Source organism: Synchiropus splendidus, chromosome 14 (assembly GCF_027744825.2).
Source record: "Synchiropus splendidus isolate RoL2022-P1 chromosome 14, RoL_Sspl_1.0, whole genome shotgun sequence".
Classification (NCBI taxonomy): Eukaryota; Metazoa; Chordata; class Actinopteri; order Syngnathiformes; family Callionymidae; genus Synchiropus; species Synchiropus splendidus.
In genome coordinates, this window is record NC_071347.1 from 1,208,395 (window position 1) to 1,224,156 (window position 15,762).

Here is a 15,762-nt window from a genome sequence, read left to right on the forward strand (position 1 = left end):
GTCTTCGTTGTATAAAAGTCACTTCTTTTTTCCAGTTTCAAGCAGCAAACTGGTGGCTGACTTACCAAAAGTGGGAAAAATTTGTCACAAAACCTGGAATATCTAGGGAATTCTTCGACCTAGGCTTGAGAAAAGTAATAGCAGGCCATTGCCGGTCGAGCCACACGTTTTGGATTTGGAATGGGGCCTCTACGCCGAAAGCCCTTTAGTGTGCCACAAGACCTCTGAGTGTTTTTGCTTAACTCTTGTAATGCTTGTATCGTGAATACACTGGTGGATTGCGATTCTTCTTCTGCGCACCAGTAAAATTTTCATTGTGCAAACCCACAACGTGGGGCTTGACTGGGAATCACCTGCTATTACTTTTCTCGGACCTAGGTGCCAGAATTTCAGGGATATTATTTTGTGAAATTTTTTTCTTGTTGAAAATGAATGGGAAGACGATTCCGCACTTCAGAAATTTGCCTATACTTCAACGGCTCACAGCTCCCTCAAACTTTGTCCTGGAAACTCAGCAAAAAGCTCAAAACACACTTGTCCTCTTGTCGCAACGTGTTTGAAGCTGAATGACACAGCACTTTTCACTCGCTGCATGTCAGAGGGAGAGGGAGGGGCAGCATTGCCATGGCGACGGAGCTGCAGAGTAGGGATAAGGTCACAGTCTGCTCCAGAGACACAGACACAGGCCATCTTTAGTGGTTGAGACACCCTTCATTCAGGCATTCACGAGCTGTTTATTCATAAATTGCTGCAACTAGTAATAGGTTTAAGTTTGATTACAATGCCTAGCTAAGTTAAGCCATGGATGGTTAGGTTTAAGATGAGAGGCTGGCAAGCGTTATGTAAATGAGTAGACTCCACAAAGATAATGCAACAAACCTGTGTGTGTGCATGCATTTGTGCCATTTTTAATGAATTAATTTCTTACAGGTATGGTCACTTCTCAGGTATTAACAGGAAAGTTCAGCTGACTTACCTACGAAATGGACAACCTAAAGCGTCAAGTGAGGAAGAGGGTAAAGTCTATATTAGTATTTTCTTCCTGATTATTAACATCACACATGTTCTAACACCATATTTGGCCTTAACTATGCAGTGGCTACCATGTCACTGTCAATAAAAATGGTGAATGGATGAATGAATAATAACTGTTTATTTGTAGGAATATAAATTTAGGCTGATTGATTGGTGCAGACTCATTGTAGCGACACAGGAACCAGGTTTTAAACTGTAATCAAGTCCTTTATTAAAGAACAGATACACATGCTGCGAACCAAATCACAAGACCCCTGGTTATGCTGCCTTCCTTCTGTTATAATATTGCCATTGTGGCGTTTTCACGCAGTTGCAGGGGACTGCAATAAGTTCTAAGTAATTCAATACTAAAATAACTGGTGGAGGGTCAAACTTTTCACTCTCGAACAGTCAAATGTTATAACACATCAAATCTCATTTGTCACTTCAAACTTGCCACCTTGCTCACCATTGGATCCGATGACCAGCCATTTTCGGTTGTTGAGGACCAAAAATGCAGTACCTCTATGCAGAGCCAGCGATACTTTTAACAAATTCACAGCATGATAGAAACTCAGGACTTTTGTGTGGTGTTGTTTTGTTTGTTTGTTCTCTTTTTATTTTCCTGATTCACTTCCATTATAGCTGCAATAATATTTTAGCTGCAATTATAGTGTCATGTTCGCAGTTTTTCATTGAAGCAGTTTTTGAAGCTTTTAATGTTGTAGGTATGTGCTGTTAGTAATATATTTTAATAAAGAAAGAAAACGATAATATTTCTGTATTGGCAGGTCTAGCTTTTCAAAAATATGTGATCGGTCAGAAATTTGCAATCAGCCAAGGTGTCAAAACTAGTCTAGTCTAAAATTCAAATTGTATAGTAAAAACGTATTTGCCCCTGTTTAAATGTCATTAACAAATGTGATCTTGTGATCAAAATATTTATAGTCTGTAAGGGTAATTGTGTAACCCCAGCTGTTGTGGCCCAAACTACAGGTGTTTTTCTGAGATACAAATGGAAATAAATAATGTGAATAATGCTGAGTAGAACTATCTGCTAAACAATTAATCTAATGAATAAAAAAGTTTTTTGGGGAAAGGAGTTGGTTTTAAGAAAATACACTGCCAGGCCAAAAAAAAAAGTCCCCACCAAAAAAAAAGGGTCATACAATCTAATATTTCGTTGGACTGCCTTTAGCTTTGATTGTTTTGATAAACTTCTGCAATGTCACAAGATTTATTTACATACAGTTTTGCATTTATTTTTCACCAAGATCTTGCATTGATGATGGTAGAGTCTGACCGCTGCACAACGCCTTCTCCAGCACATCCCAAAGATTCTCAATGGGGTTAAGGTCTGGACTATGTGGTGGCCAAGCCATCTGTGAAAATTATGTCTCGTGCTTCCTGAACCAGTCTTTCACAATTTGAGCCCGATGAATCCTGGCATTGTCATCTTGGAATGTGCCCGTGCCATCAGGGAAGAAATAAATCCATTGATGGAATAACCTGGTCATTCAGTATATTGTGGTAGTCAGCTGACCTCATTCTTTGAGCACATAATGTTGCTGAGCCTAGACCTGACCAACTGCAGCAACCCATACCTATTTGCTTAGTTATATGTAGGTGGCGACTTGTTTTTTTGGCCAGGCAGTTTATTTATATAAAAAAAGTCAGCAGAAGCACATAAGCTGTCCATTACCATAATAGAATCAAAGCTGAGAGTCTGTCTCATCTCATGAACTGAATCTTTGCCCTCCTATAATATAAACGAATGCAGCCTGTAGCCACATGGCTCATCAGGTTCAGTGAGGTCTTTCGATGGCAATTGCATCTATGATTTTGTCTACATACCGTAATACAGTTTTTGTTTTTCTAGACTCGAGGAGGGAAGGTCCATCTTTACTGCTTGTTCTGAAATGGGGTGGTGAGCTAACACCTGCTGGTCGAGTCCAAGCAGAAGAGCTGGGCAGAGCTTTTCGCTGCATGTATCCGGGAGGCCAAGGTGTGTTCTAGCAGCCACACACATAGGCATACACTTTGGTGAGCCCAAAACTATGTTCGGTGAAGGACAGGGTCTCTCTATGTCATTTTTGTCTTATGCTGCGAGTCTACTGTACCGTGTCAACCGGGGTAGAACTGGGGTGTCAATGGAAGCGCTTTGTCTTCAGCCATTCCGGTTAGAGCGGGGACAATAGCTCTGTTTTTCCGAACCTCCTCCAGCCTGGTTCAACAATGCAGGCCTTTTGACCAAAAGAGCCAGCCATGTGGTAAGTGCGCTGGGCTTAAACGTAAACATGACTCTCACACAGCTCTTCCAGCGAGGAAGCAACTCACCTATGGTGAAAAATGGATTTGTAAAAAGGCTTTGACTATTCTGTGGACAAGCGATGAGGTGCTCACATTTGCGACCATACCGGCGGATGATATTATCCAATGCCAGGTGGACGATGTGACCTGAAAGTGAAGCCAGTTTCTCAGTTCCAGTCAGCTGATCGCCAAAGAGAGAGGCATGAACTCGTCGACGGTGAGTGCTGACCTTTGATTATTAATTTGTGAACATGTGTTTTTCCAAAATGCCTCTATTTAGCCAGCTCAGTTTAGCTAGCTCCGGGGTGAGCTAACAGATCTATTTTCATCACAAACTGAAATCAGAGAATAGTTCATTCTGTTTGTGTTTTTTTTTTTTTCTAGATTTTGCGGTATTGTCCAGTGTATTACAACAACGACGTGGTTATTCCGAGGCTGTGACTGCGGCAGCCTGTGTGTCCTGTGAAGATCGAACATGTGTTTATTTTAAAGGTTATGTGCGATAATTCCATCCTCACCGTCTGTTGAGGAATGTTGTGTACTGTATATTGTTGTGACTACTCTTAATTTGTTATTATTGGCAAAATATTACAAAAAAAAAAGTCCAGTTACTGCATTTGTAAAATTCTAGTCAGTGATTTGTTTCTAAACAATTGTTTTTAATATGCTTTAAAAGTCTTTATTGTATGGTCATTTGCTCTTACTTGAGTTCTATGTATGTCTTATGAATGTGACTTGGTTTGTTTTGCTGCTGTTCAATACTGAAAATAAAGAGGTGATAGAAAAGATGTAATTGTTTGTATTTCTGTACGACTAATCAGTACATCTAATCTTACATGACCAGGTTGTCTGGCTGTGGTGAAGAAAAACAATGAAATGAACATAGCAGAGAAAGAAAAGGTTGACGGGTGATTGCAATGCAGCTGAATGGTTGTTTTGCATGTAAAGGGCACCTGCCAATGTCAGACCTTGTTAACGCAAGTCATTGTTATGTAAGACACTAGCTTTAAGATTTAAACATCAGAAGTGATCACCCACTAAAAATAATGGAGTATTGATTTTACCTAAATAAATAAGGAAAGGACCAGGCCAGGACAGGTTCTAGAACCTTTGATGGAAAAGGGCCAATAGTGATGAAGCAAGTGCATAATCTGCTGACCAATAGTGACTTTTGGCAGACCTTAATGAAATAAAACTTATTGTCAACACTTTACTTTAAGCTCTCATCTATAATGCATTACTAGTACAGTCGTAAGACATTAGAATGCAGCCGCTAGGATTTCTAGAAGATGTAATGAGTACTCATAATTACATATACGGTATACGGTATACAAGACTATACTGTATAGTAAGTGTCTAGTCATGGACTTTGAGTCTAGTTTTGATGATTCTAGAACCCCTAACCACAACCTAACCCTAAACCCATCCCACAAAATGTTACTCTATAAGTAACTCAACTGTCTCAAATCGAATATAATACTTAAATTAAAATTGTGTTACAGCTTGTCATTGCTGATTGTGAACATTCTTAACATCTTCTATCATGCAGCAGAGATGAGACCATTATGTAAATTGTAACATTTTTTTTTCATCCTGAAAGTGACATACAATCACTTTTTTTCACCCCAAGTCATACAATTCCTTCAATTTATGGGATTACTGTGCGAGTCTCAATGGGGCCTGTTATGCTTTTCCACATTTTGCTAACACTGTAGATTACTACAGTGTTAGCAAGATGAAATGTCGCTTGCATATATACTGTACTATAGTGTTAAAACCAATGTAGTTTTTAAAATAACAATATCATGTCTACATAAAAACACTCTTGCTTATCCTTTTGCCAACATATCTTTTGCCTTTAAAGGTCCCCTGTCCTGCAGATATTAATCTGATCTTTCTGTATAAATATATAAAATTCTAAATTTAATATGTGCATAAGCCTTCATTTTGCTGGTGCTGAAACGTTGTTTTTACAACCATTTACAAGACTTCCCGACAGGGAGAAATTGATAAATGGAGCCTCATCATGATGTGCGACTAACTGTGTCATGTAGAGGAAGACCTAAACTTTTGAAACAGGAAAGTTGGAATTGGTGAATAGAAAAAGAAGTATTTTCACTGTGAGTGATAGGTAGACCCTACAACAAAAGCTCAGTGGATTACATTTGGTTTCCACGACTGCACCTCTGCAGAATGCTGCGCCTGTGTCTTCCTAAACAAGTGGGAAAATAAATTATAGCATATATTGCCATTATTTTTGTGACAATATTAGATATTGACAATTATCGCCAGAATCAATTCATTTATTTGTTTTCCACAAGACACAACATCTCGGGTAAACAGACAGTGAGCCTGGCTCAATAACATGTCCTGTTCAACAAAGCCGCCAGACAAAAGCACATGTTTAATACAAACTTTTACTTGGGGACAGAATCCTCATTTGTCTGAGTTTTATGCTGGGTACAAGATATTTGGCTAGCTTGTGTGAACATGTTAGCGCTGTTAGCTCTGGAGGATTGTAAATACTGGAATAACACCATTTTTGTAATCAATGATCGTGGTGTATAACTGTGGGGAACGTTGTTTGAGATTGGTTATTTAATCCAGTTCCCACAGCGTGGGAAAAGCCAATCAGGACCTAGGCATATCATCCCGGGTTGCTATGCATCACAGAAGTCAATGCAGCCACAATTTCAGAGCAATCTGTTTAAATGGCATGACAAGGTACTTTGCAGATTTCCTGGGGAACCACTCAATCCTTAATCATGAAGCTCTCTAAAAGATTGGTCCTGTATATGAGCTTTGTCCCGTCTGAACATATTCAGACGAATTTCTTTTTGGCATTTTGGCAAATGTAAACAGATGGATTGAGTTCTGTCTCTTTGTTTTTAATTCGCTTAGACATTAGTAGTAGAAACGTAGGTCATTGCATGAAAATGGTTGGAAATGATTGACACTGTATTGAAATTTGTATAAAATATGAAATTGACTTCATTTTGGTAGTGCAGGTCCCCTTTGACAACTGTGCATGTAACACAAGCAAACCTAGGCTCTTCATATCACATTACTGACATCTGTTCTCATTAATACATAGTGCATGTGACTCTCCAGCAAGCTGAAACATTTTTGTTGCTTGTATTGTCGCAGTACTTTTTTCATCAAGTCCATTGTTTCCATTTCAGTCTCCTCAGCATTGTCCATTAACTCTCCTCTTTTTTTCTTACTTGTTCTCATGCTGTGTAACCGGTAACTGCCGGCCCCTTGGCCATGAGTCCCCCTTTTCAATTTGGTAAGAGCTGAGTTTTCTTGAATGGCTGCGTTGCACTGTCCACTAATGTTCTCTCATCTTCTCATTCATATCATCATTTTCATTTAATTTTTCTTGACCTACCAATACGCTACTGTTTGTGCTGTTCATTTTCATCCAGTATGTTCACAATCAGTCATTCTGTCACTAATAGATGCGTTGAGCATTGCGTAACTAGGTAGTCCTGATTCTTGTGTGTGATTGAAACCTGCATGAAACAGCATTGTGATTTGATCTGTCATCAATGAAAACGTTGAACCATGACACCCTTTGATTCGCATATTCTACTTTGTACTTTGATTCAGTGAAATTAATTGAAACTAAAATTGATTTTCACTTGAATGGGTAATTTCTGATGGTATTATTTGGTATGTTGGTGTAAAATTAAATACTTTTATTCAACCCCCTTAACCGAACGAAATGTATTAATCCTATTTACTCAGAGGAGTCATCTTAATTCATCATTCTCCAGGTGACTATGCTGGCTTTCCAGGATGCGGACTTCTCCGTCTTCACAGCACCTATCGCCATGACTTGAAGATCTATGCCTCGGATGAAGGGCGAGTGCAGATGACTGCAGCAGCTTTCGCAAAGGTATCTGTGCTTCTTTTTTTCTGTATTTCCTGTCACTAGTTGTCAAAGCACATCAGTCTCTTCCACCTAAACCTATCTTGTGCATCCTTCTAAGTCCCTGCTATTCTCTGGTTCTCTTCCTCTCCTTCTTTTGCCTGGTACTTCGATTCCTAACATCCTTTGTCAACCATGTTCCCTGTCTCTCCTCTGCACATTTTCAAACCACCTGGCCTTCCAAACTTCTGTCTACCAATTTCTGTACTTGACCTTGTCTGTCCGAGTCACTCTCAGTGAAGCTGATAATTGCTAAACAAATATATAGAAAAAGAAATTCTGAGGGACCAGCTCCAAAAACAAGTTGAGACTGTGACAAGTATAAAGAATCTAGCTGATGAGCAGGACAAGAAGATGCAATGCACAAGGGAGATTCGTGCATTATGTCACAACCTCCCTTGAGTGTACAGGTTAGTACACTCACCAGACTCAGTACTGGCATCCAAATTGTTCATATTATGTTCTGGATATTGTTGATGGTCTTTTCTAGATGGCACAGAAATTGCTGTCCTCAAAAGCAAAATTAATCCACTGAGCTTTCTTTGGCTCTTGAGAAAATGCAAACACATGTTCCTCTTCCTCATTGATAATATGACACTTCAGCGTATTTCAAAACAATATTTAGCCAGAGTTCAACAGTCGCTCCAAGAAGTCCGTCAGTGCCTTTTCTTATCCAGTGCAGTGCAATATCTAACTAGTGACTTAATGAGATCTGTTGGTTAAACGAATCGGAAACAAAGAATTTTGTGTAGACCACATATTTTTAAAAGTCAATCACTCAACTTCATTCTTCCAAAGTCCAGTATATATTAACATGACATTTCACATGCTAACACTGTAGGTTACTCTTTAAACATGAAAACATACAATAGTATTTTTTGTACTTTCCTGGTTGGCATTATATGTTGCTGCTCATGAGGTGGTTCAAAATCATCTTCAATGATCCTCAGCAGAGCTGACAGTCTTGTACAACCAGGATGACCAGTCCGCCCACTGTATGTGGATACTGTAATACACGGGCAAACACATTTTCAGCTTGCAGGCTACTTGTAAATGACCACGTCACAATGACATACTTTCCGTAAAAATACAAAACATATGTTTATTTGTAAATGTAGTAAGTATTCTTTATTGTTTTTCTTCATTATTTTGTCCCTCTGCAGCATGTTTAGGAAAGGAGGCTACACTTTGGTGGCTGAGACAGCATATACAAAGCATGTTCAAACTTCTGAAGAATAGTGAAAATATCTGACAAATAAAATGTAAACATATCTAAGCTGTTTTGGTCCTGAAATAAAGCAAAAGAGGAATGTGATTTTACATTTGTTCACATAACTCTTTCAAAACAGGAGGTTGCGTGTGTTGAGTCGAGGTTCTGCAGTCAACCCTTATCCTGATTTGTCGACGACAATAAAATACACAGACACAAGAGGATGGCAAATTCAGGAACATGAATCACCACCTGCAAGTGCATACACTTTCTTTATTTTTTAATGAAATATTATTAAACATTTGTCCTAAAAGACTTTAGGGTCTCTACCAGGCAGAGCCATCTCCCAAAAGTGGCATCTTCCCACTGAATTTACAATTATTTTCAGTGCCTCCAATATGAAAGGGCAAAAGAAGAAGAAGATAAACAATTATCTAGTCTTGTCATAGATTGCTGAAGATTAATTAAACATTAATTACTTGTCCCAGAGTCTGTGCATGTCGACTTGGCACTGATCCTCATGTGCTGATTACAGCATTCACCCTCATGCTCAAGAAATAAACAAATAAAATTGTACTGAAATACAGTGTTGATGCTCCAGCTAATTGGTTGTTTTCGTTCTGTCAGGTAGCCGCGGGGCGGGGTCTTTCTTAAAATTGTGTTTATTTTGATACAATAATAATTTTGATTGTGTTTATTTTGATACAAACACCTGCCACATGTGCAGTGTACTGTTCTTAGGTGGATTCACCACCACTCAAGACCAGGCATAGTTACTACACGGATGTCACCCATTTTTACCCATGGGGATGAGCAGCATTGCCGCTGTGTAGACGCAGTAGCAGCAAAGTTTCTCACATTCAGTAATTTTCTAGTGCCGTCACTAATGCATATATATTGTTTGGCCGATCACTAAGCATCAAGCTCCTCCTCTGCAGGGTCTTCTGGCTTTAGAAGGTGAACTGACCCCTATCCTGGTCCAGATGGTGAAGAGTGCCAACATGAATGGCATGCTGGACAATGACTCCCTGACAGATTGCCAGCAGAAGGTGAAGGCACGCCTGCATGAGATCATGCAGAAGGACGGAGACTTCAACCAACAGGACTTTGAGAGGGTAGTCTATCGCATGATAAATTTGATTTGATGACTGACTGCTGATCATCTATGTGACTGAAGCAGAATGTCAGTTCTCTCTTGTACCTTATTCCAGTTGGCCCCCACTGGCAGCTCTTCACTGGTCAACTCTATGAATATTGTACAGAACCCAGTGAAAACTTGTGACAAGGTTTACAACCTCATCCAGAGCCTGACCACTCAGATACGAAAGAAATTGGAGGATGCCAAATCATCAGGTAGTATCAAGCCACATGACTACCAATGCCGTGTTCCCACTGAAGGGTCCTGGTAGGTTCGTAGTGTAGTGATGGATCCCTATCCCCAAATGATACCGATGATGCAATTGAAACTTACATTTTTGCTGTAGTGTGGCTCGCTTGCCCCACTCTCACCACAGTAGTCCATGTAAAGTGGATCAGCCGGATATTTCTGTTATTTTTGACTGATTTAATAACGTTCTCACTGCATTTTGGAAGCTAAAACCTTCTACTTTGATGCCTGGCTGAAGACATGCAGGAGCACGTAATGAATGAAAATATTGAATTGACCTGTCTGGATGTGACTGTCCACTACAAGCCAAACCAACGCATAAAATATTGACTATTGTTCAATGGACTTCTGCTTCCTGAGTGATGTAGTCATTTTCATTACGTGTTGACGTATTAGGCTTTTGCTGTTTCAGGGCTCTTTCCCCCTCTCAGAAAAAAGCACATCATTGTTGAGCAGTTATGAATGTGTTTATTCAGAATGAAATTAATTAATTATTTTTCCTTCAGATCTGCAGCTTTACCACAATGAGACCTTACAGCTAATGCTGCAGCGCTGGTCCAAACTGGAGAGAGATTTTCGTATGAAGAGCGGGCGCTATGACATCAGCAAGATTCCTGACATCTATGACTGTGTCAAATATGATATTCAGCACAACGCCTCACTGGAGCTGCAGGAGACTCTAGAGCTGTTCAGGATGTCCCGCGCTCTGGCCGACATCATCATTCCACAAGTAACCGCTTTAGTCATGATAACCAGTGGACTTTGTGAAGTTCTGCATTGACTGTGTGTCATAAATGTTTATTTAATTCTCACAGTTTAATTGTAATAATAATTGTAATTGCCTTTTCAGTGTACTTTCTTACTTTCCTCACCAATGTAATGCAACATGCATTTCAGCTATTCATCATTTGAAATGCTAGTTTTAAGTCAATATACGTGCATATACAGTTGGTAATCACTTACAGTCTAGAATGATATGCATATCTTCACCTTACATCGACCAACTGTCCAAGACTCGTGTGCAGTTATAATTTTACTGACATACAGTCCTCTGATCATTTTGCCTTTATTCTAAACATCCCTGTGTTGGTTGGGTTAATATAGGAATATGGCATCAGCAAGGCAGAGAAGCTGGACATCGCCCAGGCCTATTGTGTCCCCTTGATGAACAAGATCCAGCTTGACTTGCAAAGAACTCATGAGGATGAAGCGGTCAACAAGCTGCACCCGCTGTGAGGGCATCAAAATATTGTACTCCAACTGAGTCATCGATATAATGTTGTTGCCTGCTACAGGTATTCTCGGGGTGTCATGTCACCAGGTCGCCACGTACGGACTCGTCTCTACTTCACCAGTGAAAGTCACGTCCACTCTTTGCTCAGCGTTTTCCGCTATGGTGGTCTGCTTGATGTGGGTTCTTTTCATAATCACTTCATTTATTATTCTGTTTCCTGTTTATTATGTGTGCTGGATGTTGTACTGTACTATTAGGTTTTAGCTGTAGTTCTCCTCATCTGTTAGGAATTGAAGGACCAACAGTGGAAACAGGCGATGGACTACCTCGGGGCTGTGTCCGAGCTGAACTACATGACCCAGATCGTCATTATGCTGTATGAGGACAATAATAAGGTATGTCTGAATTTCATTCCTTAAAATAAGGTGTAGGAAATGTGGTGTTGGTGGAGGTAGTCAGGTGACATGGGGTCCGGATTCTTATTTATTTTCCTTTAACTTCCCATATACTGTATATTATTCACACGTCAACTCTCGGGATTACTACTCTTCTTCTCTTTTCTTTTTCTTCTGTTCCGTAACTCAACTCACTGGCGACATCCATCGGTCACACGCAATATTCATACCAGAACACATCTCCTCTGTTACCCGAAAAGATCCAGTCTGTAACTGCAATTGCAAACAGACAGCGTGAGCAGAAAAGATAAACAGTAAAGATGATTCACTGACCAGGCTACATGTGAGGTGATGTGATGTGAGATTTAACTTCTTTTACTCATCACACTTTCTGCCTAACTATCTCTTCATATCCTTCATGACAAAATCTTTTGTCCAAGCAGGTGGTTGTCTTGTTCTTTGGACCACTGGTTCAGGAGGCCTGATATTTTCTTCTTCATCATCTCTTCTCATTATTCCTGCTGATTTCTCTCAGCAGAGTGAAAGACGTGCTGCATTCATCTTGATCCATCACTCAAAACGAATGAGCTTGCTCCTGTCTGTTGTTCAACCAAAACAAGTTCACTGTACTGTCTCTTTCCCTTTTTCACATGGAAAGGTTTCTTCACCCTAACACAAGCACCGACAATAACTTTTGACGGTCTGACAACTTGTCTTTTGCATCTGTATATTGCTTGCTCTTTGCCTGTTGGGTGGCAACTTTCTCAGTGATCAGTTCATATATCTTTTTGTCAGACTCTGTTAAAGCATTAGAAACATCTATTTGCTTGTCAGAATCAGAATCAGATTCAAATTTATTGCTGTGGTCAATGGAGATCCCACCAACTAGGAAAGTGCTTTGGAATAAAGTTTTTCCTCTACGTTTTCTCACCACGACCAGAGGACTCACCTATTCAGAAGCATCACCTCGCTCTATGATGCTCTCGTGTAGAGCATTACAGAGCAAGTTCCTCTGTCACTTCATTGCTAAAAGAGCTTTGTTCATTCCTCGGTTTTGATGGGTATTATTAGAGATTTGTGAGGATCATGCCCGGAGTGTCAGACTGTGAAATTATTCATTGAAAGGGGACTCATCGTCGGTTGGTGAGATGTGGTCATCTCTGTCATTGGACAACTAACCACAGCTCCTGTTGCGCAAACTGGCAGCTTCCATATTTGTTTCACACTGATTCTAGTGCCACAGGTTTAGGTGCAGCACTTTATCAGGTCCAAGATGGTGTCACTAGTGTAGTAGCTTATGCTAGTCGTGGCCTGACGAAAAGTGAGAAGAACTATCTGTCTTGTGCACATGTAATTGACGTTATCAACCTTGAGTCTGACAATGTGTCAGTTTCAGTATATGTGTGTATACCACGTACTGTTTTGTTGTTATATATTATTGATGCACCCAGACGCAGCAGCAACGATGATCGAGACACATGTAAATGGTGCTCCGAACTTCTGACTAGTTGCCATCCATTGTCTATTTTTTACATTTCATTGAACATTGGACTTTTGCATTTATTTCTTTCCAAGACGAACCCAATTCTTTAAATACTAGGACAATTTGTTTAAGGTTTGAAAGCTTCATTATTTATTTTAGTATCCTAATAAATATTGTGATTGTATGAAAATTAATTAGACCATTTTATGGCCATACTTTACATATACTTTACATATATCTACTTTGGAGTTAACATGAAATATATTGTTTTTATTTTATGATATTTAGACATGGTTTTATTGTATTTATTTTATTCCCAATTGTATTCAGTTTTTCCAATTTTCTCAACAGTTTGCATCAAGTGTATTTTTTTTTCTTTAGTAAATTTGATGAATATGACTTGCACTTGGTTCTGCTGCTGGTTGGACTTTTCAGTGACAAATAAATATGTTGCGATGATCACATGGTTTCATGCCATTTCACAAGGTTTTTGTTTGTTTACGTGTCAGTAGATTAAAGATGGTTGTTGATCATAAATGAAATCGAGTAATAACTCAGTTCCATTGAATGGGCCCTGAGCCCATTTGTTCTGTGAAAGGTAGGCCGCAAGATCAAAAAGGTTAAGAACCCCTGGTTTAGGGGATTGATGTGGACCAGAGGGAAGAATAAATCATACAATGTCTGCCTCTTTTTAAAGTCTTTCTTTTCCAAGATTTCAGCTTCAGGAAATACCAGTGAATCATCAATCAATTTGTACATTAGTTAGCATGTAACTCTCAGTCATTCCTCCTCATTCTTGTCCATCTTCCTTTCGTAATGCAGCAGTGGGTCTGAAATGCTGCTTCTGGGTTTCGATAGATTATCACTTAACCATCTTGGAATTTACCTCTTAGCTTTGCAGGGAAGAGAATAATCCAGTTATTTCTTTCTTGTCGCCACTTGTTTCTTCCCGTCATTATATATCCTGCCTCTTCACAGGTCTTTCAAAATGCTGTGTGCCAGATGATCTTTGGCTTGTCAACATGAAGTTTGACAAGTTGCAGTCTGACTTTTTTATGAATCGTTTATTTCAACAGACGATGGATGTGCGAGCTGACACAGATGTCCCTTGTCACTATTAATTTCGTAGATGGTTGGTCTGGACTCTATTGTTACCATTCTTATTATCCGTCTCTTCAATTTGTCATCATTTTTCCTCCAGGTTTGCTTAACACCCATGCATCTTAAATTTCTGAATAATAGCTGCAATTGTAGTCATAGCGTCCTCAAGCAGCCTGGTCTTATAGCCCTTTCTGTTTATGCATATGCATGTGAGTGATGTATTAATCTAATCTAATATTCTGAGACGACCCTCTGCTTGCCTTCTTCGGGTCTATATTTAGGGGGGTACATACCAAACAGGTTATGTCCAGGGTATGTATTTTTATTATTGTAATTATTATTTATATACTGTCAGATCCAAGTTATTTCTGTCACCATTGTGGTTTTTTTTTCATTGGCAGAGGGCTTTCAACACTGTTGACCGTGTGTACCTGTTTTTCATTATGTTGTATTGACCTGTGGAAACCACTGGTGAAGTGGCAAAACACGCAGTCTTGGAGCAACTCTCAACTAACAGTCTGCTCTCAGCCACTGAGTGTCGTTAAATTTACATCCATAAATGATCGGTTGATGTTAGCTAGACAACAAATGCTTCTGCATTTAACTCGTCATCGCTTTCCATTCCCCTGCCTGCCGACCTCTTGCCAGTGGCGTGTACAGGCGCATTATAATTCTTCACATCAGCTTTGCCCAAAGACAGCCAGAATGTATAGTATACAGTGGTTTGATTACACAAATGAGAAAGATGTGAGATGAGATGAGATAGGATTCTTTTTCATATGGTAATACCTTATTTTGCTTTGATCTTATGTGTATTGAGCAGGACCCATCTTCAGAAGAGCGCTTTCACGTGGAACTACACTTCAGTCCTGGAGTCAGAGGCTGCGATGATGAGAAAAATGAACCTCTGGGCTTTGGATTTCGTCCTGCCTCTTCAGAGGTGTGTGTACATAGTATTGTCAGACTGTCAGTTGTTGCCCTTTTTCTCAATGGAATCCATCATGCCAATCATGATAAGCATTGTAATATTGGGATTATGATCAATTAAATTCCACAAATTATAAGTACATGTTAGATCTCATGTAGCATATTAACATAATTCCTTCTAGAAATCTTCTTCCATCGAGGGCAACATAGCTTTGATGGCCGAGTGGTTGGCCTGTGATTTAGAGGTGGCTGGTTCGATCCCTGCTCCTGATGTGTTTGTGTTGTTGTGCCCCTGAGCAAGATACTTAACCCTGGTTTGTTCCTGATGGTTCAGATGGCACGCTTTCTGTTGTTCTGTAGTTGGTGTTTCATAGTCAGAGAAGCATGTGCATTTTATTATTATTTTTTAAAATAACATTCCTTTAAAACTTATTTTAAAAGCAACTGTCCATTGCTGTTCTACCAGGTCAATATTAGAAGCCACTCATTGTGGTTTGTTTCTTGACTTTAACATAAACGTCTGTAACGTATGCAAGAGCTTTACAGTCTATGAGTCCACCACACTTTGTGTCCAGTTCTGTCTGTCTGAAAATTAACTACTCGCCACTCTCACTTGAGTTCTCTGATTCAACACTATACCAGTTCATAAAATTGTTAAAGCCAATGAATAAACAAAGCTTCATAGCATTAGTTAGATATTTAGTTTGGTGATCACTCATTAATTCTCTGAACCAGAGAGGAACCCCTTGGCTAAACTTTATCCATGT

The 15,762-nt window shown here is 39.5% G+C and overlaps 1 protein-coding gene across 2 annotated transcripts in view; it reads left to right on the forward strand.

Annotated features, from left to right (window-relative positions):
* The window catches only part of ppip5k1b (diphosphoinositol pentakisphosphate kinase 1b), a 70,185-nt gene that overhangs the window by 38,055 nt on the left and 16,368 nt on the right, over window positions 1–15,762 (forward strand). Inside the window, exons 14-23 of one of the 2 annotated variants that reach the window (XM_053885573.1) lie at window positions 931–1,016; window positions 2,894–3,019; window positions 7,125–7,225; window positions 9,407–9,583; window positions 9,680–9,821; window positions 10,362–10,585; window positions 10,960–11,087; window positions 11,151–11,265; window positions 11,377–11,484; window positions 14,892–15,008. In XM_053885573.1, the coding sequence (XP_053741548.1) occupies window positions 931–1,016; window positions 2,894–3,019; window positions 7,125–7,225; window positions 9,407–9,583; window positions 9,680–9,821; window positions 10,362–10,585; window positions 10,960–11,087; window positions 11,151–11,265; window positions 11,377–11,484; window positions 14,892–15,008 (1,324 nt within the window). Of the gene's footprint in view, window positions 1–930; window positions 1,017–2,893; window positions 3,020–7,103; window positions 7,226–9,406; window positions 9,584–9,679; window positions 9,822–10,361; window positions 10,586–10,959; window positions 11,088–11,150; window positions 11,266–11,376; window positions 11,485–14,891; window positions 15,009–15,762 lie in introns of both variants that reach the window. The other variant, XM_053885571.1, reaches the window with a different exon arrangement.